This window comes from Vicia villosa, unplaced genomic scaffold (assembly GCF_029867415.1).
Source record: "Vicia villosa cultivar HV-30 ecotype Madison, WI unplaced genomic scaffold, Vvil1.0 ctg.001080F_1_1_3, whole genome shotgun sequence".
In the NCBI taxonomy this organism is placed as follows: Eukaryota; Viridiplantae; Streptophyta; class Magnoliopsida; order Fabales; family Fabaceae; genus Vicia; species Vicia villosa.
The window spans coordinates 96,038-118,795 of NW_026705474.1; the positions used below are offsets into that span (position 1 = coordinate 96,038).

At 35.6% G+C, this 22,758-nt stretch overlaps 2 protein-coding genes across 2 annotated transcripts; one reads left to right on the forward strand and one right to left on the reverse strand.

Moving 5' to 3' along the window:
• Positions 1–6,486: 6,486 nt before the first annotated feature.
• On the forward strand, positions 6,487–10,523 carry LOC131633139 (uncharacterized). Its single transcript, XM_058903858.1, has 5 exons — positions 6,487–6,710; positions 6,804–6,985; positions 7,055–7,219; positions 7,546–7,673; positions 10,311–10,523. Exons 1-5 carry the CDS (start codon positions 6,487–6,489, stop codon positions 10,521–10,523), a joined length of 912 nt encoding a protein of 303 aa, XP_058759841.1.
• Positions 10,524–13,390: 2,867 nt separating this feature from the next.
• LOC131633140 (probable WRKY transcription factor 31) lies at positions 13,391–16,434 on the reverse strand. Its single transcript, XM_058903859.1, has 5 exons — positions 16,306–16,434; positions 15,301–15,411; positions 14,466–15,032; positions 14,253–14,366; positions 13,391–13,672 (listed from the first exon to the last, which is right to left on the reverse strand). The coding sequence occupies exons 1-5, from the start codon at positions 16,432–16,434 to the stop codon at positions 13,391–13,393; spliced, it is 1,203 nt and encodes a 400-aa protein (XP_058759842.1).
• Between the last annotated feature and the right edge of the window lie 6,324 nt (positions 16,435–22,758).

Genomic DNA, 22,758 nt, shown 5'->3' on the forward strand with positions numbered 1-22,758 from the left:
CCTTTTCGTTTGACTTTTGGGCATGGTGCTGTATTGCCTGCAGAAATTCATTTACAGTCAACAAGAATTCAACGACAAAACAGTCTTTCGCCTGAAGAATACTGGAGTATGATGTTAGATGAACTAGTAGAATTAGACGAAGAACGACTAATAGGGTTGGATAAGTTAATAAGACAAAAGGAAAAAGTGGCGAAAGCTTACAACAAGAAAGTCAAAGAAAAAACATTCATGGTAGGTGATTATGTATGGAAAGTTATTTTACCCATGGATCAAAGGAACAAGTTATTGGGTAAGTGGTCCCCAAGTTGGGAAGGACCATTCAAAATTTCGCAAGTGTTTTCAAACAATGCATATGAAATTGAAGAACTAAATTCAGATGGTCGAATCTTGAGGATAAATGGTAAATATTTGAAAAAATATAAACCTATACTTCAAGAAATTCGCATAATAGAATAAAACCAAAAGATTATATTAAAATGGCTAAAAATTTGGCCAATCATTACAAAAGGTTCTTATAGAGCACGTTGATAGTCATTACAAAAAGGATAGCCAGCTAGGTCGAAAATAAAATTACAAAGTTGGAAAGTTATTCCTAAAATAGGTTAACTTGGCTGATTCAAATTCAATCTTAGAATCAAGTCGAGACAAATTTTGTTTGAGCTGTCGAACGTTGCTTTCCAACTTGAGGGCATTTTCACCATGAACAAGTCCTTTCAAGACTTCCTGGTTAACAATTTCAGGCGAAGGGACCTCTTCAGTTTGAGCCAAACTGATTTTCTCTTGTTCAAGATCTTGAATCTTCTTGTTGAGGTCTTCAATTTGAGCCTTGTAATCAGCAATCTTGTTGTCGATCTCTCCCTTCTTATCAGAAAACTTTAAAGTTTTCTCCTGAAATTCTTCAACCTTTTTGGTCGAAGCTGCACTGGCATCCCATTCCCTCTCCATTTCACGCTCTTTGTTCTTTGCCTGACAAGTAATGTTCTTCTTCGTCATAAGGTCCCTCCAGAGCTGGTCGAAGTACGCCTCAAAATCAAAGAAGAATCGAACAAAAACTGCTGGAAGAGAAGCTTTGATTAGTAAGTCGAGGATTTTACGAATTTCTCCACCAAGATGTTCAGAACTCTCAAGAACAGCGAGAAACTCAGGTTCGTTCAGATGGGCTTTCAGCTGGCATATAGCTTCGACAAGAGAAGCATCAATCTCAGCATCAGGATTGGTCGATTGAGCAGGAATCTCAAAAGAACTTGGTCGCAGCTTTTGAAGTTGAAAGATAGCCTCCACAGGATTAGTCTTCTTCAAGTCCAGAATTTCTTCCTGACTAAGAGAACTGTTGGAATTAGTATCGTCAGCAATAGAATGTGGTCTTGACTGAGAAGCTGCATTGGGTTCTGGTCGAGGAACATCTTCAATATTTTTTATGGCAGGTGATTGTTCGACGATGGGTTTGTCTTGAGGATCTGTTCGACTTCGACCTGGAGTGTTAGCCGAATCAGTGTTGCTTCCAAAAGCGTCAGTCCTTTGAGAGCTAAAAGGATTGGAGTCAGGAGTGGCTTCAGCAGTTTTCTCAGCAACTTCGACAACTTTCTCCTGAGTGTGGTCGACAGTTGGTGCATTCTATTCAAGAAAAGTGTTAGAAAACAGAGATATTGAAAGAGATATATGGGAGGAAAATGCTAAGTCACCTCAGGAAGAGTTTGAGACGAAGAAATTGTTGGAGCTGTTTGAGGCTTGACAACCACTTTGGGAATGTTCTTTACAACTTTTCGTCTTTTTGGTGGAGTCGGAGGCGGGGGTCGTGAAAAGATCTCACTTTCCTGATTTGGTGGAGGTGTAGTTTCGTCTGATTCAGTAGGAACTACCAACTGAAAAGGAAGAATAATAATTAATGAATGTTACGATAGATTTGACAAGATTAAAGATCAAGTTAAGTACCTTTCTAACAGTTTTGTTTTTCTTGGTGGTGGTGTTGTTCGACGTGCTGGGGCGCTTTCGACCTGGCTTAGGAGCAGGAATTTCGTTTTGATTGGTAAGATCAGGCCCTGAAAGATCTAAAATTGATATTAGAATATTGCTATTGACAATGAAAAGAAAACGAAAGCAGATATAAAATACTTACTTATGGTAAGTTGATCCTCTAACTTGTCGAACGCAGTATTCAGTTTCTTGATAAAAGAATCTCGATCAAATAGTTGGTAGTATTCAGACCACCACTCACTAAACTCTTTAGTTGTAAAATAGGAGTTTTGAAAGGTGAAAATTGGGTGTTCCAGAGATTGTTTGTTATGAAACTTTAAACAGTCAAGGTGTTGACGAGATGTAAACGGTCGACCGGAGTAACAAATGTCATTGTCATGAGAATATAGGCTTTTGGGTAGCATCTGGCTCAAACCAAATTGTTGAGAGACCAAATTTGGTTGATAACTTACAAACCCATAGCACTTGCCTGTCGACTCAATACGATGAGAGAGAAGTGTTGGGGTCAGAAAAGCAGCCCAAATAGCATTCAGTTGAGCTCGAAGGGTTGGAGTGTTCCCAGGGAAAATAGCTTTGAACCAAGTCGGCCCAAAACATCGATTGGAAAAAGGGGCCATAGAAGCTATGAATGTTTTACATTCAGAAAACAATCTCACATATTTGAGAAGGTTGGGCCTGTTGGACTCATCTTGAGGAGTTTGAAAGGCAAGTTTGATGCCTTCGACCCTCCTGTCATACATGACCTCTAGAATGGACCTGGAAACAGTGTAACCTATATGTGACTCGAAGGTGGCATTCAACCAGTGTTGCAAGAGCCAATAAGGTCCCGACAGAGAGAGTTGTTTTGGAGTTTCGTGCAGACGTTTGATCCTTAAAGATGCTATGCCTAAAGTATGGTAAAGATAAGCAAGGAGAAGCTTACCTAAAGAGACCTTTCGACCTTCATGAATCTGAATAGCCAAAGGTATGTAAGCTTTAGCAATCTGAACAGATCCTGGACAAAACATATAGTATGAGAGCCAGTAGGTGAGGAAGGCAACATGCTCTTCGTCAGAGACTTCTTCTGTCGACTTGTCATAATGATCTTGCATATACTTGGTGATGGTAGCGTTGGTGAAATTGAAATTCATTTCTGTGGGAAGAGTTGGGTCGAAGATTTCACCCAATGGCGAAAGCCCTGTGATGGCAGCCACGTCGAAGAGAGTGGGAGTTATCATTCCACAAGGAAGGTGGAAGGTGTTAGTCGAACCTTCCCAGAAGAAGATCGAAGCAAGTAGCATGGGAGGACAAACTCTATGACCAGTTCTGGATAATTGTATGGCGTCGAAGATGCCCAATTCCTCCCATCTTTGTTGTTTTTTTGCTTGAACTTTGTTAAGCCAAGCCAAGTATTCCTTGTTGCCAGGAGCTGGAGTCGAACGAAACACCCTAAGCGAAGGGTCCATAAACTTCAAGTCGAGGGGACGTGGTTTGTCGAAAGCTACAGGCATGGTGGTTTGGAAGCAAGGAAAGAAACCAGTGGTTTGCTCTGGGTGGTAACGATGGTCTGGTAATGGCCCTGAGAAAGCCATTAATTTATCAGTAATCTGAAAAGGGATTAACATCTGGTTTTCCCAAATGATGGCTTTGGCTTCAGTAAGGTTGGGTTGAGGAATGAAATCTAATCCTTGTTCTTCTTCTTCACGGGACATAATAAACCCTAAAGGGTTCGCACCCGTGGCGTACACAGTGGTGTTGGTGGTTGTAGCTGCCATTGTTGTGTATGAAAGGAGAAGAAGAAAATGGGTAAAGGTTAGAGGAAAAGAGATGGTTCTTTCTGAAACGTTTGAGAAGAGAAGTAAAACGAGAAAGAAAGAAAAAGGAGAAGAAAGTTGCACATATATATAAGCTGATAATGACGTCAGCAGAAATCATGCGAAAAAGAAGTTGTGAAATCAAAGGTCATGTCAGAGAAACGCTTTGGAAACTGTTTTCAGAAAGTGGGGAGTAGTTATAGCCCACTACCTAAGAATTTGGTAATAATTAGTACCTAGGGATGTGCAAAGTAATCATGGCGTCAGAAGAGAACAAAAGTCGAAACCCAAGAAAGAACTGAAACGCCATCTTTTCTCTTTTCTAAAGTCAGTCTAAAGAAGTCGCTTGGGGGGCAATTTGTTACCCTAGGATTTCGACTTATTAAATAATGGTAAATAATCTTTAAAACAGTTGAGATTATTAAAGAATCTAAAGAGGAAAATCTGACTGAAAGGTCTTGTTTAGTCAAAGCTGTCGTTCGATTATCTATAAACCATCATTGACCAAGGTTCGACTAGATTTAGTCAAGATGCAGGTTCGACTAGAACAAACAGAAAAACTTAGACATTTTGTCTAAGTATAGCACTGAGGTCGGAAGGCATCAGAAGTCAAGAGGCAGTTGCAAGCAGTTTTCTGGCAGTTTTCACATGGCGCGTGGAGGTCTCACAGTTGAAGATTTTGCATGTCGAAGACACGTGTTAACCGATAATCAGTCGACCGTTAGTAGTAGTTATTTTATTTTTACTATTTAAGCAAGTTCCATAGGAACAGTTTAGGGTCCGCATTTTCTACAAAACACAAGTAAACTCAAATCTCTGTGCAATGATGAGTGACGAGTGCAACTTTGGAATGTACGTATGCCTACCAGTTTGATTTATGCAATCATTTTACGTTAAATCTCATTTTCAGTGCACATTTACTGCTCTTTTACTGCTTTATTTACTTTAAAGCCTTTAATTTCAGTGTTTACTTTTACTTTAAAAGTTATTGCTGCATTTAATACAAACCAGATACACGTAATAAACAAATTAAAGCAATTAGTCCTGGAATATTCTAGTTGATTCCGCAAAAGTAACCTTTAAAAAGGAAACTAGCGCTTGTTTACCATTTTTCTGGGTAAACAGCGGGGTTATTGGAAAATTGATTCCATAAGCGCGCTGGAGGGTCACTAAGCGGACCCTGCTATGTATAAAATTTTTTGAACTTTAAAACTATGTAACTTTTGATCCGTGTATCCTTTTTATGTGCCGCTTTAGGCGATGTGAATTTAATTAAATATTTTATAATATAAAATCGAGAAATGGAAAGTGGCCGATTTTATTTTAAAACTTGATTTAATTGCTTTGGTGAAATGATCATTGTGCATATGTGGATTTGTGAATATGACAATGTATTGTTATGGTAACGGAAGAAATGTGATTATTGCTATGATTGTCGTGATAAATCTGTGAATGATTGAATGATGCGGAGACATGTGCATACTTGTTGGTGATGATAATGGTGAGTTATGGTGAGACGATGTATTTCATCGGATCGGTGATGTGTAAGTATATCATATGTGTGCATTCATTCATAAATCATTTTAATAACTGAATCCCGGTAATGTTTGAATCAGTGGTCGGCATAATTCCCATTGTGTGGAATTTGTGCCGATAGGGCCGTATCTCGGTGATGTTTTGATCGGTCAGGTGGATTAATTCCACGACTTATTGGTACCACATGCATAGTGTCAGTTGGTTCATATGCATTTTTGTCATAACATGATTGAATGGATTTCAGTGTTATGTTGGGTGATGTATTTGTTGTGGTTGATGCATGACAATTGAAAATCTGAATATATTGCATATTGCGTGAATGATATATTATGATATTTTCTTGCTTATGAATGCATACTATTTATTAATTGTGAATGAGACTCACCCTTACATGTTGACATTTTCAAATTGAAGAGTAGCGGCTTATTTACTTTGGTAAGGATAGCTCGTAGAGTTAATCTAGTCGTTGGGTCGTGTCGGTCATGCTCTGGTCTTGTAACACTAGGAACGTTAGATTTAGAGTTTAATTTTGTTACACTCTATTTTGTTTGGTTTGGATTATCTTTCGTTGGAATTATTTTGGAAGATGTTTTGTTATTCCACTGTGATAAACATGATAATGTTTGGTGAACGTTCCTATTAAAGCATGACATAATACTACAATTTGTTTATTTGTTTTATATAATTGTGGCACCCTTGTTTTTATGTTTTACTCCGATTATTTTATTAATTACCGCGGGGTTTAGAAGGGTGGTACAATAGTGGTACCAGAGCATAGTCGGTCGTTGTGACCAGAGTCTTAGTGTCAGTTATTCCCTTATATACGACTAGTGCGAGTTATCACTGCCGATACTTTTGGTGCTAATGGAATTGTTTTGTGATTAGCATAACAATGGCTGGAAGAGGTGGAAGAAACGATGATGCTATCGCTGAGGCTCTGGTAATGATTGCTGGTGTGCTGGGAGGAAATGCCAATGGAGCTGGAATTGGTGCTAACAGACAGCTGGGGGGATTTTAGAGGAACAATCCTCCATTGTTCAAGGGCACTCATGACCCAGAAGGTGCTCAGAAGTAACTGAAGGAGATCGAAAGAATTTTTAGAGTTATTGATTGTGCTAAGAACCAGAAAGTGAGGTATGGTACTCACATGTTGTCTGAATAAGCAGATGACTGGTGGGTTGTTATGAGAACTGAACTGGACGATGATGGTGTAGCTATTATTTGGGCTATATTCAAGAGAGAGTTTCTTAGGAAGTACTTTCCTGAAGATGTTTGGGGAAGGAAGGAGATAGAGTTCTTGGAGTTGAAACAGGATAATATGACGGTGTCGGAGTATGCTTCCAAATTTGTTGAGCTGGAAAAGTTCTATGTTCACTACAACAATGATGCGGCCGGTGAGTTCTCAAAGTGAATCAAATTTGAGAATGGTCTTCGTGATGAGATCAAACAAGGTATCAGGTATCAGAGGATTCGTCGATTTGCTGATTTGGTGGATTGCAGCAGAATCTTCGAAGAGGACAACATTAAAGTGAAGTCAGCTCACTCTCGCGAGCTGGTTGAAAAAAGAGGAAAGAAGCTTATGGACAGAGGTAAGCCGTATGGCAAAGGAAACCCTAAAGCTGGTGATTGGAAGAAGCCTAGTGGGGGAGATTCTAGTGCTCTCATTAGATGCTACAACTGTGGTGAGACTGGACATAGAAGGAATGAGTGCAAGAGTGGAGAAAAGAAATGCTTCAAATATGGTAAGGCAGGTTATATTGCTACTGATTGTAGGATGGCGATCATGACTTGCTACAATTACAGCAAAGAAGGCCATATCAGCCCACAGTGCACTAAGCCGAAGAAGAATCAGTCTGGTGGGAAGATCTTTGCTTTGTCTGGTTTAGAGACTACTTCGGAGGATCGATTGATTAAAGGTATGTGTTTTATCCATGGCACGCCTTTAATTGCAATTATTGATACTAGGGTGACTCATTCGTTCATTTCATTGATTGTTCTAAAAGATTGGAATTAGAAATATCTGATATTAATGAAAGTATGGTTATTGACACTCCTGCGTCGGGTTCAATAACTACTTCTTCTGCTTGTTTGAATTGTCCGGTTGATATTTTTGGTAGAAAGTTTGGGATGGACTTAGTGTGCCTTCCGTTGGAACAACTTGATGTTATTCTAGGTATGAACTGGTTGGAATTCAACCGGGTTCATATTAATTGCTTTACGAAGACGGTTATCTTTCCTGAAGATGCTAGTGTTGAAGATTTGGCAATGATTGCGAGACAAGTAGATGAAGCAATTAAAGATGGGGCAGTCGTGTTTATGTTAATTGCATCTATGGAACTGAAAGGGAAAGCGGTGGGTAGTGCATTACTGGTTCTACGTGATTTTCCAGAAGTCTTTCCAGAAGAGAGAGTTGCCACCTGAGAGGGAAGTGGAATTTGCTATTGAATTGATTCCTGGGACGAGTTCTGTGTTGATGGCGCCTTATCGCATGTCGGCATCTGAGTTGGGGCTGAATTGAAGAGTCAATTAAAAGAGCTGCCGGAGAAGGAATTTATTTGTCCTAGTGTTTTGCCATGGGGTGCGCCAGTGTTGTTGGTAAAGAATAAATAGGGTTTGATGAGACTGTGCGTGGATTATAGAAAGCTGAACAAAGTTACTACCAAGATTCAATATCCATTACTGAGGATTAATGATTTGATGGATCAGATGGTTGGAGCAAGTGTATTTAGCAAAATTGATCTGAGGTCTGGGTATCATCAGGTTCGAGTGAAGGCGAACGATATTCAGAAAACTGCATTCAGAACAAGGTACGGTCATTACGAGTATACAGTGATGCCATTTGGAGATACTAATGTGTCTGGTGTTTTTATGGAGTATATGAATAGGATCTTTCATCTCTATCTCGACAAGTTCGTGGTAGTGTTTATAGATGACATTCTGATATATTCTAAGAACGAAGAAGAGCATGCGGAACATCTAAGAGTGGTATTGGAATTGTTAAAAGATAATAAGCTTAATGTGAAGTTGTCGAAGTGTGAGTTCTGGTTACAAGAAGTAAGCTTTCTTGGTCATGTGATTTCCAAAAATGGCGTTGTCGTAGATCCTACAAAGGTTGAAGCGGTATCTCAGTGGGAAACCCCGAAGTCTGCGTCATAGATTCGTAGTTATCTAGGTCTTGCGGGTTACTAAATGAAGTTTATTGAAGGATTTTTCAAAGTTAGCATTATTGTTAATTAAGTTGAATAGAAAGGGGCAAGCGTTTATTTGGGATTCTAAGTGTGAAGAAGGATTCCAAGAGTTGAAGAAGAAGTTGACTAGTGCCCCGATCTTGATTTTGTCGAATTTAGAGGAATCTTTTGTGGTTTACTGTGATGTGTCGTTGATGGGATTGGGTGGTATATTAATGCATAATCAACAGGTTGTGGCTTATGCGTCGAGACAACTCAAAGTGCATGAATGGAATTATCTGACTCATGAATTAGAATTGGTAGTTGTAGTCTTTGTATTGAAATTATGGAGACACTATTTATAAGGTTTGAAGTGTTTGGCAATCACAAGAGTCTGAAGTACCTTTTTGATCAGAAAGAGCTTAATATGAGGCAGAGAAGATGGTTAGAGTTTTTTAAAGATTATGATTTTGGGCTGAATTACCATCCGGGTAAAGCGAATGTCGTTGTTAATGCGTTGAGTAGGAAGTCCTTACATATGTCTATGCTAATGGTGCGGGAATTGGATTTGATTGAACAATTTCGAGATCTAAGTTTGGTATGTGAAGGTACTTCTAATAGTATTAAATTGGGTATGCTAAAGATGACAAGTGGAATTCTTGATGAAATTAGAGAGGGTCAGAAAATTGATGTTGAGTTGGTTGATAAATTGAATTTAATTAACCAATGCAAAGGAGGTGATTTCAGGATTGACGAGAATGGTATAATGAGGTTTGGTGATCGTGTTTGTGTCCCTGATATTTCCGATCTTCGGAAAAGTATTCTTGAAGAAGGACACCGGAGTGGGTTGAGTATTCATCCTGGTGCTACCAAGATGTATCATGATTTGAAGAATTTATTTTGGTGGCCTGGAATGAAGAAAGAGATTGTTGAGTTCGTTTATTCTTGTTTGACTTGCCAGAAGTCGAAAATTGAACATCAAAAGCCGTATGGAGCTATGCACCCGTTGTTTATTCCGAAGTGGAAGTGGGACAGCATATCTACGGATTTTGTTTCTGGTTTTCCGAGGACAGTTAATAACTGTGAAGCTATTTGGGTTATCATGGACAGATGGACGAAGCCTGCTCACTTTATTCCGATGAGAATGGATTAATCGATGGAGAAGTTAGCTCAATTGTATATTGAGAAGATAGTGAGTTTACACGGTATTCCTTCGAGTATCGTGTCAAATAGAGATCTAAGGTTAACATCGAGATTCTGGGAAGGTTTGCAGAAAGCGTTGGGTACTAAGTTGAGATTTAGTTCTGCTTATCATCCGCAGACTGATGGTCAAACAAAGAGGACGATTCAATCGTTGGAAGAATTGTTGTGTACTTGTATGTTGGAAAAAGGTGGTGCGTGGGATAGTAATTTACCGTTGATTGAATTTACCTACCATAACAGTTTTCATTCAAGCATTGGTATAGCTCCGTTGAAAGCTTTATACGGTAGAAGATGTAGGATGCCGTTATGTTGGGATGAATCCGGTGAGAATGCTGTAATTGGACCAGAGATTGTTCCAGAGACGACAAAAAAGATTAAAATGATGCAGGAGAAGATGAAAGCTTCACAGAGTCGTCAGAAGAGCTATCACGATAAGAGGCGGAGAACACTGGAATTTCAAGAAGGAGATCATGTATTTCTGAGAGTAACTCTTATGAAGGGTGTTGGTCGAGTGCTAAAGTCAAGGAAGTTGACACCGCGTTTTATTGGTCCGTTTCAGATTACGGAAAGAGTAGGAGACGTTGCTTATCGTATTGCTTTACCACCGACGCTTGCGAACTTGCATGATGTATTTCAGGTGTCTCAGTTGCGGAAATACATTGCGGATCCGTCTCATGTGATCCAAGTGGATGGTGTGCAAGTGAAGGACAATTTGACAGTTGAGGCATTTCCTATGAGGATCAAAGACTGGAAGTTGAAGCAGTTGCGTGGCAAAGAGATATCATTGATGAGGGTAGCTTGGGGAGGAACAACAGGTTGGATGTTACATGGGAGGTGGAGATTCAAATGAAGGACTCTTATCCTGAGCTATTCACTTAAGGTATGTTTTCTAGGACGAAAACTCTTTTAGTGGGGGAGAGGTGAAACACCCCATATTTTCCGTTTTAATTTATTTAAGGTTTAGGTTAAATATTTGGAAGTAATTAGTATTTTAATTGGAAATTTAGAAAATTATGAGTGGGCTTGAGGTGATGTCTAGTAAATAAGGGGGTAATAAGTGTGAGGCTTACTACATTTTATTCTATTTTCCAATAAAATTAAGGGATTTTAGAAATTGAGAGATAGAAGAGTCAGAAAGAGTTTTCAAAGCACGTGAAAGAACAGAGAAAGGAGAAGAAGAGGAAGAGGGATTTCAAGGATTTTGAACCAAGGTAAGGGGGGACTCTTCCGGTTAATATCTATTATGTGATTATAGGTGATAGAATTGATTAAGATATGGTTTGACTCGATTTGGATATATTGGGGTTGGGATTGTTAGGTTTGGGAATGTCATAGTTTAAGGTAATTGATGAAATTGCATGAACTGTTGATTGAAAATACGTTTTTATTGATGTTTGATGATGTCTGATGGTGTATATGATGATTTTATGCCTTTAATCGATGTTTAGAAGGGATTTTGAGAGAAGGATGTATGGAATCACTGGTCTGTCACAGAGGTAAAATTCTGCATAATCGCACGTCCGCTAAGCGGAGCTAGTCCGTTAAGCGGATGCTGTTCATTTTTAAAAAATTTATTGAGCCTGCTAAGCCGACCTAGCCCGCTAAGCAGAGGTTCCAACGTAGTTAGCTACTGTCTTTGACTGCTTCAAACGGGGTTATTGGAAAATTGATTCCATAAGCTCGCTGGAGGGTCGCTAAGCGCACCCTGCTGTGTATAAAAAAATTTGAACTTTAAACCTATGTAACTTTTGATCCGTGTATCCTTTTTATGTGCCGTTTTAGGCGATGTGAAGTTAATTAAATGTTTTATAATATAAAATAGAGAAATGGTTAGTTACAGATTTTATTTTAAAACTCGATTTAATTGCTTTGGTGAAATGATCATTGTGCATATGTGGTTTTGTGAATATGACAATGTATTGGTATGGTAACGGAAGAAATGTAATTATTGCTATGATTGTCGTGATAAATGTGTGAATGATTGAAAGATGCGGAGATATGTGTACACTTGTTGGTGATGATAATGGTGAGTTATGGTGAGCCGATGTATTTCATCGGATCAGTGATGTGTAAGTATGTCATATGAATGCATTCATTCATAAATCGTTTTAATAACTGAATCCCGGTGATATTTGGATCAGTAGTGGGTATAATTCCCATTGTGTGGAATTTGTGCCGGTAGGGCCGTATCTTGGTGATGTTTAGATCGGTCAGGTGGATTAATTCCACGGCTAAGTGGTACCACATGCATAGTGTCAGTTGATTCATATGTATTTTTGTCATAACATGATTTAATGGATTTCAGTGTTATGTTGGGTGATGTATTTGTTGTGGTTGATGCATGACAATTGAAAATCTGAATATATTGCAAATTGGGTGAATGATATATTATGATATTTTGTTGCTTATGAATGCATCATATTTATTAATTGTGAATGAGACTCACCCTTGCATGTTGACATTTTCAAATTGAAGAGTAACGACTTATTTACTTTGGTAAGGATAGCTCGTAGAGTTAATCCAGTCGTTGGGTCGTATCGGTCATGCTCTGGTCTTGTAACACTGGGAACGATAGATTTAGAGTTTAATTTTGTTACACTCTATTTTGTTTGATTTGGATTATCTTCCTTTGGAATTATTTTGGAAGATGTTTTATTATTCTGCTGTGATAAACATGATTATGTTGTTTGGTGAACGTTCTTATTAAAGCATGACATAAGACTATAATTGGTTTATTTGTTTTATTTAATTGTGGCACCTTTTTTTTATGTTTTACTTTGATTATTTTATTAATTGTCATGGGGTTTAGAAGGGTGTTACAGTGGCTGCATGTGTACTGACTTGACGTTTGAAAAGAAAGTGATCATGAAAATGACGTCAACATGCTCTGAGAAAGGTAACTGAAAAATGCCTGTTTCTTCTTCTAGTCGAAAAGGACACTTTAGGGGGAAATTTGTTGGCTGGGAATTTAGGCCAAGACTAAAATCCAGCCAAAAGTGGATAGAAGCTGAAGAAGTTTTTTGGGTCGAACCACACCTGGTCGATTGGGAGACAAAAGTACCAAAACAGTTTGTTAAACCCAGAAGCGCCAAAGTCCTAAGAAGCAAGCAAAAGTCCACAAGTTCAAATGAATCAGTCATACCACGTGAAGTGGGAAGTTTTGGAGGGAAATAGCATATGAATGGAGAATGTGGGGCCTTATGAAGGGAAGTTAGAAGAAGCAAACGCGGAGTCCTAAGTGGGTCGAGAAACCTCCACAAAGTAGTTAATTTTATGCACTATAAGTAAAGAACTTTCTACATTGTTTAAGGGGTTCACAATTTTACTAACGCCTACACGCTAAACACTCAGAGTACTCAAACGACTAGCGAAATGAGTTAAATAAGGGCCATGGATGTTAGAATCACTTACTTTTTCTGCAAATTTTAATATCTTGTCTTTTACATTCAAACTTGTTTATTTTCCTTACATGTTTTTGTGTAAATATTGCCACTGATTTTAATTTCAAATTTCATGAAGGTTTGACGTCGTGTCGAACATCTTGTTTTACAAAGAAAACACTTAAAACCTAGCAAAAAACTCTTTGAAAATACAAGTGATGTTCAGAGATTCACTGGTCGATCTCGCAAGTAATCTTTAAAAAGAGACCATTGAAGTTCACCAATTTCCAAAATAAACAATAGGATAAGTTATTTGTTGAGATAAAGGAACTTGAGACTAATTTTGAGGCATTTGGAGTTGCAGAAGATTTGGAGTTTGCGTATAGTCAAGTGTTATAGACCGAAACGGAGCAGAAGTTGAGATAGTTGCGAGACTTGTAGAACCAGGAATAGTTAGATTTGTTGTTTCATCTTTGCTTGAAGTTGATTCTAAAAGAAGCATTCTTGCCGCTGCTGCAGTTATTTGTGCCATTTCCATTGCTGCTGGAGGTAAAGTATGGTTATGATAGCCTTCATATGTTGTGATTACCACTTTTTTGTCTTTAGCACACTTTTGTACCTGTAAATTTTGAACTCTATATAAAAAATTTATTTACAATGCATAACAAACTTTTGTATACACATTCTTAAAAATTTATCCACCAATAAGTTTCTTATACTGACATTTGAACTCACGATCTTACGAGATATGAGTCAACTTTATATGAAAATTTTATTAACTTTCGTTGCTAGTTTATAAAGATTTTAATAATCAACCTAACTAGCTACTACATTCGAGCATGGAAGCAATATCCTTGAAAGATGAAACACATATCCAGTTAATATTACTATTAGTCATATTCAACCTAGTGAAATGCATGTCATGTCAATAATTGATGTTATTAATTGTGTATGTAGTCTTAATACAAAATTTTAATAAATACTATCTAACAATTACATGTGAAGTTAATGACTAAATACAAAATTTTAATAAATACTATCTAACAATTACATGTGAAGTTAATGACTAAATACAAAATTTTAATAAATACTATCTAACAATTTAGGCAACAATCAGAAATTTTAATGTCTATGCGACTGCTATGGAATTGAGTTTCCGATGCATTAATTATGTTTGAATCTTAAAGGAGAAAGCCTACCTGTTTTCTAACTGAGCAACCCCTAACCATGCTGCACCTATAATAAGCACGAGGACTCGGGTCTCCTTTCACTATTTTCTGTCCATACTTTCTCCACTTGCATCCATCAAAAACCTAATAAATAACAATAATTTCTCGTTACAAAATTGTATAGATTAAAAAGTGTTGCAATTTGCAATATATAACAATGTGATACATTTTTGACATATTTACCATGATTCCATCTGATCTGGTTCTAATAGAAACTCTCGCTCTCGTCAAGATCGCAACAACATCAATTGAATCATCATTAATGAAGTTTGGAGCATAGTTTAGAGGACTCGGCTTTTGAAATCTCTCAGCATGACCAACATGATTATCCTCTCTTGTAGTCCCTTTACCATAGTCATTCTTTTTTTCATCACTAATATTCCCATTCTTAGTTAGGACTAACTCCTTGGATGCAACTTCAATGTGGTTCTCCTGTGGGGATTTCAATTGATCAGAACTTTTTGTTCTCCAAGAGGGTTTAGGATCCATCTCAGTGTCATTATTAGTAGCCAATTCATGCTCCAAAAAATCTCTTGGAACCAATGCTCCACCACTCTCAATTCTCCTTTTCTTTTCAGATTTTCCAACAAACCTTTCTTGTCCTTCGACTTGCTTGGCCTTCTTGTCCTGCTTCACTTTCACAAAACGCATTTGCAAGGTATCATAATCAGTTTGAAGCTGATCAAGCAAAAAACTCAATCGACGATTCTCCATTTTCATTCGAGCAAGTTTGCCTCGAAGAACAGCCATCTAGAAAACAGTTCATAGAATTCAAACACCATTGCATGAAAACACTCAATTGTGTCTCTAAATTGTGGTCGTAAACCACAATTGCACCCTCAATGTATACGCAAACAGCATCAAAACAACAATTGTATCGAAAACGTTTTAAATTTCACAATATAATGAATCACAGGATGACCACAACAACAATTTAAATTCTTGACCAAAATAAAAGAAAAAACATCAACCAAGTTCATTAAATTAAACTATGTATGAATGTAACCATAAAATTTACCTCATTCTTAGCGTTTTCATCATCGGATTTAGATGATAGATCCGCATCATCCTGTTCACTAGCATCATTGGTAGCAAGAACATTCAGACCGAGACGTAGATCAGTGCCAGTCTAAAAAAAACAATAACAAGCACTCAAATTAACATAAAATAATTGAGACTATAAATCAAAAAGCTTCGAACAATTTAATACATAAACAAAAACCAAATAATGGACTATTGGGTTATGAATAATGAATGACTCACTCTGAGTTTGAAATTGAAAAAAGATGGCGGTGTTGGTATGTTTAATGTCAAGGAGAGAGACGACAGAGGCAGATGGAGAGACAACCTTATCATTGTTGCAGCAATTCTTAAAGAAATCGAGTTCGGTTAACGTTTGATTAATTTGTTGTGAGGGAGTAAGGTTAACTAGGAGAGGGTTGGTGACGTTGTTTGAAAGTGTAGAAGAATCCATGTTGTTGTTTGTACAGAGAAGAGAAACGTTTTCAAAATCTTATAAAACAAAGACGGCATGTTGGTATGATCAATGCCAAGGACAGAGACAGCAGTGGCAGAGGCAGATAGAGAGAGTAGGTTGTCAAGATCGAGATCTTACATAAGATCGGGAGAGAATGGCAAGATCGTAGAATATAAATCGTAGCTAAGATCGGAAGATCCTACCTAATTATATTTGTAAGATCGAAAGAGAGTAACAAGATCGTAAAACATAAAATTGCATGATATATGTTACTAGACAAGTGTATTAGTGATAAAATGACTCTTTTTCAAATTCTTTAGACATGTATGTTGAGATTTTATATGTTATTACTACCACATGGACAATTTGTTAGACATTAGGGACATATTTGGCCAATTACTAGACATTAGGGACATTTTTTTTACAATTTGACTTCAACACGCGATTCTACTTAAGATCGGGATCGTTGAGGGTGAGTGAGATCGTAAAATCTTAAGATTTTAAGATCTAGATCGAGATCTTGACAACCATGAGAGAGACATCAACCTTATTGCGATCATTGTCGTTGTAATTCTTAAAGTAATCAATCTCGGTTAATGTTTGATGATTATTTTGGGAGGCAGTAAGGTTGACTTGGAAAGGGGTGACAGTGTGTGAAAGTGAAGAAGAATCCATGTTATAGTTTGTCAAAGTATGTTTCAACATAGGATTATTCATGTCTTCGGTGAAAGATTTGGGAACAATAGGCTAAGGAGATAGGAACAAGGAGAGGGAGAGAGAGAGAGGTTTCAAAGTATGAAATTTATTAGGGTATAAAACGGGGGAGTTTTACGCTTGAGAGTGAGAAGATTATAAAAAAACAATGTGTTTGTTTATCTCTCATTTGAATATACAGGAGAAAATATCAGCCAGGAAAAGCATAGTCTTCATTTAGAATAGGAAAGCACTGGTAAAATATTAGTAACGGTGACTAGTCAAAGATTAGTCAAATGTTGACTCATATAAAGTAAAAGAATAATGTTTTAATATGGTAATTTAAAATATAAATTAATTAATCTATTTTTCTTTGGTCAACTAAAAAGCCAACATTTTTTATTAAATAATTAATATTAAACATTTTTTGTTTGTTTAATTTTTTTTATGAATATTTTTTTTATTAGAAACACGGGAATTTCTTTATACACCCTTTAACCTTTTTAGGGGTCTTTGGAGAAATCTCAAATTTTTCTCCTTGAATTCGGAGATACATATTCGAATGCATCACATTCTAATTTTTTAGGGGCGTTTTCGGAGATGCATCTTCGAAACACTTTTTGTTAAGATCATGGTGTTTCGGAGATGTATCCCCGAATACACCCACGGTTTTTAACATGTGGGTTTTTTCGAAGATTCATATGTGAATTAGGGTTTATACATTAAACCCACGACAACATCCCCTCAATCTCTTTTGTTCTCAAATTCAAACACTAAAACACCTGCATAAAAGCAAAGGCGTTTGGATGAAGTTGGGAAGGGGCCAGGTGATCGCGACAAAATGGGTATGTCTATGATTATGACCTCAAGTGCACAGTCTAGTAAACTATCAGCGCGATTCGTAATTTTAAATATCTTTCTGTAGAAATCATTAGTTTAAAAACCTTCATATCACACTCTCGTGTTTATTGATTTCGATTTATTATTAAACCTAAGTGAGTGCTCTCGCTGTGTCAAAAATAGAATGAGACGATTTTCAAATATTGTCATATCTGGCAACAACTATCAATTGTCCCTTAAATTTGATATCACTTTTTAAATATTGCCATATTTGCCAACAACCTGAAATTGTTCTCTAAACTGAAATCTTTTTTAATAAAATCATAGCAGATGTACAACGTATTTAGTCTCATTTATATGGTAATAGTTCCCAATTATTCACCACTATATCATCTAACCACGTCATATCAGAAAAAAATTGGAAAATAAATTATTTGCAATGTCATCAAATAGAAGTTTATAGAGGACATTCCTCTTAAAAATCTTTTTTGGTATAACTTCTAGTACAGTTGAACACAATTCCGACTTTCTTAATATGGAACTCAATTTCACATCCTATAACATAAAATCAAAAAACAAATAAATTTAACCCGTTTAAATCCGTAAAACAAAAATCAAATCTCTAATAGAAAAATTGATTATAAAATAAATTTTTTAATTATGTTTGTTCTACAAGTATAACAAATACCCGTTGTTTTACTTAAGTTAGGTTCTATTTAGTGTGTAATTTTCTTTTTTGGATTTTGTTCGCCTCTTTGTATATGAGTTCCTAGAACTTTCGTACTATTCTAATGGAACTTGCTTAAAAAAAAAATCAGGCTTTTTAATAATTCAAGCTTTTTAATTGTCACAAATCTGCAGCAAACTTGCATATAATCAAGGAAAAAATAGAGTACGATGCAAAAAACGTATCTTGTTTTCTAATTGATGCCATAAAAATGGGTAGTTAAATTTATTTTATTAAGATTAAATGAATCTAATTGTTCTCTCATTATTCATTGATCTTAATGATTTTTCCTTGTGTTTGTGTTTATTATAACTTGATCTTTAATTTCAAGATTGATTGAAAAATACTCTTTAATCTCAATTTAGGATAAGTTATATATTGAATGTTATTTTGTAGAATAGGATAAGTTATTTGTTGAGGCAAAGGAACTTGTAACTATTTTTGAGGCATTTGGAGTTGTAGAGGATTTGGAGTTTGCGTAAAGTCAAGTGTTATAGACCGAAATGGTGCAGAAGATGAGATTGTTGCAAGACTTGTAGAACCACGAATAGTTGCATTTTTTGTTTCATCTTTGCTTGAAGTTGATTCTAAAAGAAGCATTTTTGCAGAAGCAGCAGTTGTTTGTGACATTTCCATGGCTTCTGGTGGTAAAGTATGGTTATGATAGCCTTCATATGTTGTGATTACCACTTTTTTGTCTTTAGCACACATTTGTACCTGTAAATTTTATTTACAATGCATAACAAACGTTTGTATACACATGCTTAAAAGTTTATCGTGTTCTTTAACCAGTATTTATTTTGTCTCTTGATCATCGTTTCAACCAAGTAAACTGAAACTGGTTGTTATCATCAGAGAATCACCCTTGAGTCGACGCTATTTGGTGGTCACGAGTCACCCCAGAAGGTCAGGGTCGGAATAATCATAATATCACAAAAAATCTAAGTCTAAGTTCGTCCCGTCGGTCACGAGTCACCTGTCGGTCGAATCTAACAGTTAGCGTGGAAAAACATTGTATTTGTTACCAGCCTTAGAAAATCGTTTATTAGGCAAACACTTCGACGAGACAGATACAATCCCAAAGAACTTTCGCACGTGGTCTTAAGATCAACTGGTCGATCTTGCAAGTAACCCTTAGTTTCAAGGCTTTGGAAGGACCAGCGGTTGTTTACCAATTTCCACAGTAAACACATGAATGATCCAACTTTTTTTCGAGACAGATTTATACTTGCCCCCAAAAAAGATATTGTTGATAAGATTAATCACTACCTATTGTCATTGATTCCCACTGAATTAAAAACATATCTAATTTTTACACTCCATACTCGGCAAATACAGATATAGATGTGCCTAATAATGTAAACACACCTGAATTTTTAAACACGATTAATGCATCTGGCCTTCCAAATCACGAGTTGAAACTCAAAGTTGGAGTACTTAATGTTATTGAGAAATATAGATCAATCTTCTGGTTATGCAATGGAACTCGACTAATCATCACAAAAATGAGAAAATATGTGCTTGAAGGAAGGATTCTATTGGGAAGACATTCATATTGGTAATAACGTGTATATACCTAGGTTGTCATTGACATCTTCTAATCCAAAAATTCCTTTTATATATCAACGGAGACAATTCCCTTTGGTCACTCCATTTCCAATGACTGTTAATAAAAGTCAAGGACAATCTTTGAAGCATGTTGGAGTTTATCTTCCACAATCTATTTTCTCACATGAACAAAATACAAATAACACAGTAAATGTCGTTACAAAGAAGTGTTTCAAAATTTAAAGTAACTGTTAATGATCTATTTGATTTTTTTATTTCCTCAAACTTTCACTATTAATATTACATTTATACCATTTACCGTAAACTCAAACATCTATCACTTATTATTTTTATTCTATTTTTACATTTATTTTGCTTTCTTTTATTACTATTCAATTTTAGATAAAATATCTGTTTAATTTATAAATTACTTTTATGCAGATTTTACATAGTTTAGAGGACATTCCTCTTAAAAATATATTTCGGTATAATTTCTAGTGCAGTAGAACTCACTTCCTATTTTCTTAATAGGGAGCCCAATTTCACATCCTATAACATTAAAATCAAAAAACAAGTAAATCTAACATGTTTAAATCCATAAAAAAAAAAAATCTAATCTCCAATAAACAAAAATAACTTCAATAGAAAAATTGATTATAGGATAACTCTTTTAATTATGCTTGATAGCATAATGAACAAAATTAGAACACGATCAGGCTTTTTAATAATTTGAACATATCCCTTAGGAGTCCTCTTAACAGCTTTTTGATGCTTAGTTGCACACTCAATAAACATAGAACAATAATAGCAAGTTAAATATTAAAATGAGAGAAGTCTATTAACTTGTAATGCTTTATATGATTATTTTTGCCTTGTGAAAACTTTGAGTTAGTCATATTTTCTTCAACATCTACACCACATTGGATTTTATTTAGATAAACCTGAATATGGAGTAAGTTCAACATTTATATGTACAAGAAAGGCTTTGGATCTCAATCTATATACAAATGGACAGAAAATAAATTATAATAGTTGTAAGTTCAACATTAAAATACATACAGAATGGATGATAAATAGACAAACCATAAAGCATGTATAATTTGCAAATTTAATAATCCACAGATCTTGAAGCTTTGCTACAGGTTGCTCTAACAGCTTATTCAACATAACCTGTGTGCAATAGAATAAATTAATAAATCGAAAGTAAGAACATTATTGAAGGAAGACAATATATTGATGAATTCTTAGTTCCTAAAGAAATTTTACCCAAAAATTAAGTGTTATTTTCATTACCCGAAAATGCAAAAGCCATAAAAATTGATACCACGTATCTCTGCATGTGTGTTCCTAAATATATAACTTGTTTTCTTTTTCAAAGATGTTATATTTTCTAGTGGCTTCTTAAATGGTGCCCAAAATAATAACTTCTATGGGATAGAAGCTTGAAATGCATCAATGCTTCTAATATGCTCAGGTCCATTTAAGTCCCTTACAATCCAATGTTCAATGATCCTTAAACCATTTTCTTTTCTAAATCACAAATGAAATCAAATGCTAATGATGTTGCCAAGGCTGTATTTAAACAAAAAGCAATAAGTACAAAACATTTGATGAAACTAAAGGCCTGATTTTCATGAACCTTCATAAAGAATATAATAGGATTAAATAAAAGATGTTTGAGTGCATACAAATATAAAAGGTTGTCCAAAATAAAAGATTTATAAATGCATTTCATCCGATACCACTCCATTTTTTCTGTTTTTAACCGATCCAAACGATGGAACATAAACTTATTCCATTTCATTCCGCTCCATTCCATCCTATTCCATCAATCCAAACATACCCTAAGAGAAATTGATTTTGATTCTTGACTTCAAAACATGAACAGATGGATTTCACCCGAGAGAAATCAATTTCGATTTCTAGAACGATTTCAACTTTAAGAGAAATCAATTCCAATTCAAAGAAAAATCAAATTTTAGTTTCAAGTGTTGAAGGGTGTTCGAGGTTTATAGAGTCCCATTTTACACTACTGTAACAATAAGCAGTGTTTAATATGCATTTTTGTGAAATAAGAATCCATAACTATTTCCTTATACTTAGTTTATAATAGGTAAATTTCGACCTTTGAGTGTGATTCCGTCAAATTTAGTTTATAATAGGTAAATTTCGACCTTTGGATTGGATGTTACTGTGAAAAGACAGAATAATTTATCTTCAATTTTGTTGTTATTATGGTCATTTAATAAAGGATTGTGTAATGTGTAGTTATCAAGAACTGAATCTGCATTTGCAGTGTTGCAAATTCTGTGTTTCGTTGGAGAATGTATGATAGAGGTTTATGATTTCAACAGGTAATTCTCAGTAAAAATATTGGGTTGTTCTGCTATATGTGTAGGATCTTCAGTAAACATTTGTATGTTTAGTTTTCACCTTTATATGAACTTAATCTCATCAGCCTTGTAGTGCTTCATTAATAGTTAAAATAATTAATAGTTAATGGTTAATTACTTAGGGTTCATTTCATAGTTAGCTCAGTGATTTACATTCTTTTCATTGACCTAATTTTGATTTTGTCATCTAGATGCTATGCACGTCTACATCCCAGGGCTGTTAACTGCCGCAAGAAGAAGTGTGGACACAGCAATCAATTGAGGCCAAAGAAGAAGATCAAGTAGATTCTGGTACATATTATTTTTTTGTTACTGTTTGTTCTAAGATACATTTTGTTGTTTCTTTTCTCATGACTAAAGATTTTGTTTTGCTTAATGTTGAATGTAGTTGGAGTTTATTTTGTTATAATCATTTTGTCATGACATTATCTCTCTGTTTTCATTTTGATTTGTTCCCCTCACACCAATATTAGCAAAACTTAATTGGGTTAAAGTTTTTTTGTTTATTTGAAGGGAACGTATTAAGCCAGCTTAAGTTAGTCAATTCTACATGACAGAAATTTGATTTCATATCTATTACCTGCCTTATTGAATATGTTATTTCAAAACTTCTTAGGCTTAATATAAACCCTATGAATGATTGTTTATTTCACTGTGAATTCAAGTATAGAACTTAGTTTCTATATAATGCTATTTAGATATTATTTAGAAGTCAAGTTGAAGATATTATTTTGGCGATGGCTTTATGATAGTCATTTTGTTTCTATACTGTAAATGAAGTATGAAAGTTATTTGTAT

Excerpts from the sequence above, each read along its gene's own strand:
- LOC131633139 (XM_058903858.1), top strand. The coding sequence starts at position 6,487 with ATGAGAACTGAACTGGACGATGATGGTGTAGCTATTATTTGGGCTATA. Across the intron at positions 6,986-7,054 it reads CATTAGATGCTACAACTGTG|GTTATATTGCTACTGATTGT; the intron begins GTGAGACTGGAC and ends ATGGTAAGGCAG. Across the intron at positions 7,674-10,310 it reads CGGTGGGTAGTGCATTACTG|GTGTCTCAGTTGCGGAAATA; the intron begins GTTCTACGTGAT and ends GATGTATTTCAG.
- LOC131633140 (XM_058903859.1), bottom strand. The coding sequence starts at position 16,434 with ATGGATTCTTCTTCACTTTCACACACTGTCACCCCTTTCCAAGTCAAC. Across the intron at positions 15,412-16,305 it reads ACGACAATGATCGCAATAAG|ACTGGCACTGATCTACGTCT; the intron begins GTTGATGTCTCT and ends TGTTTTTTTTAG. Across the intron at positions 15,033-15,300 it reads ATGAAAACGCTAAGAATGAG|ATGGCTGTTCTTCGAGGCAA; the intron begins GTAAATTTTATG and ends ACTGTTTTCTAG.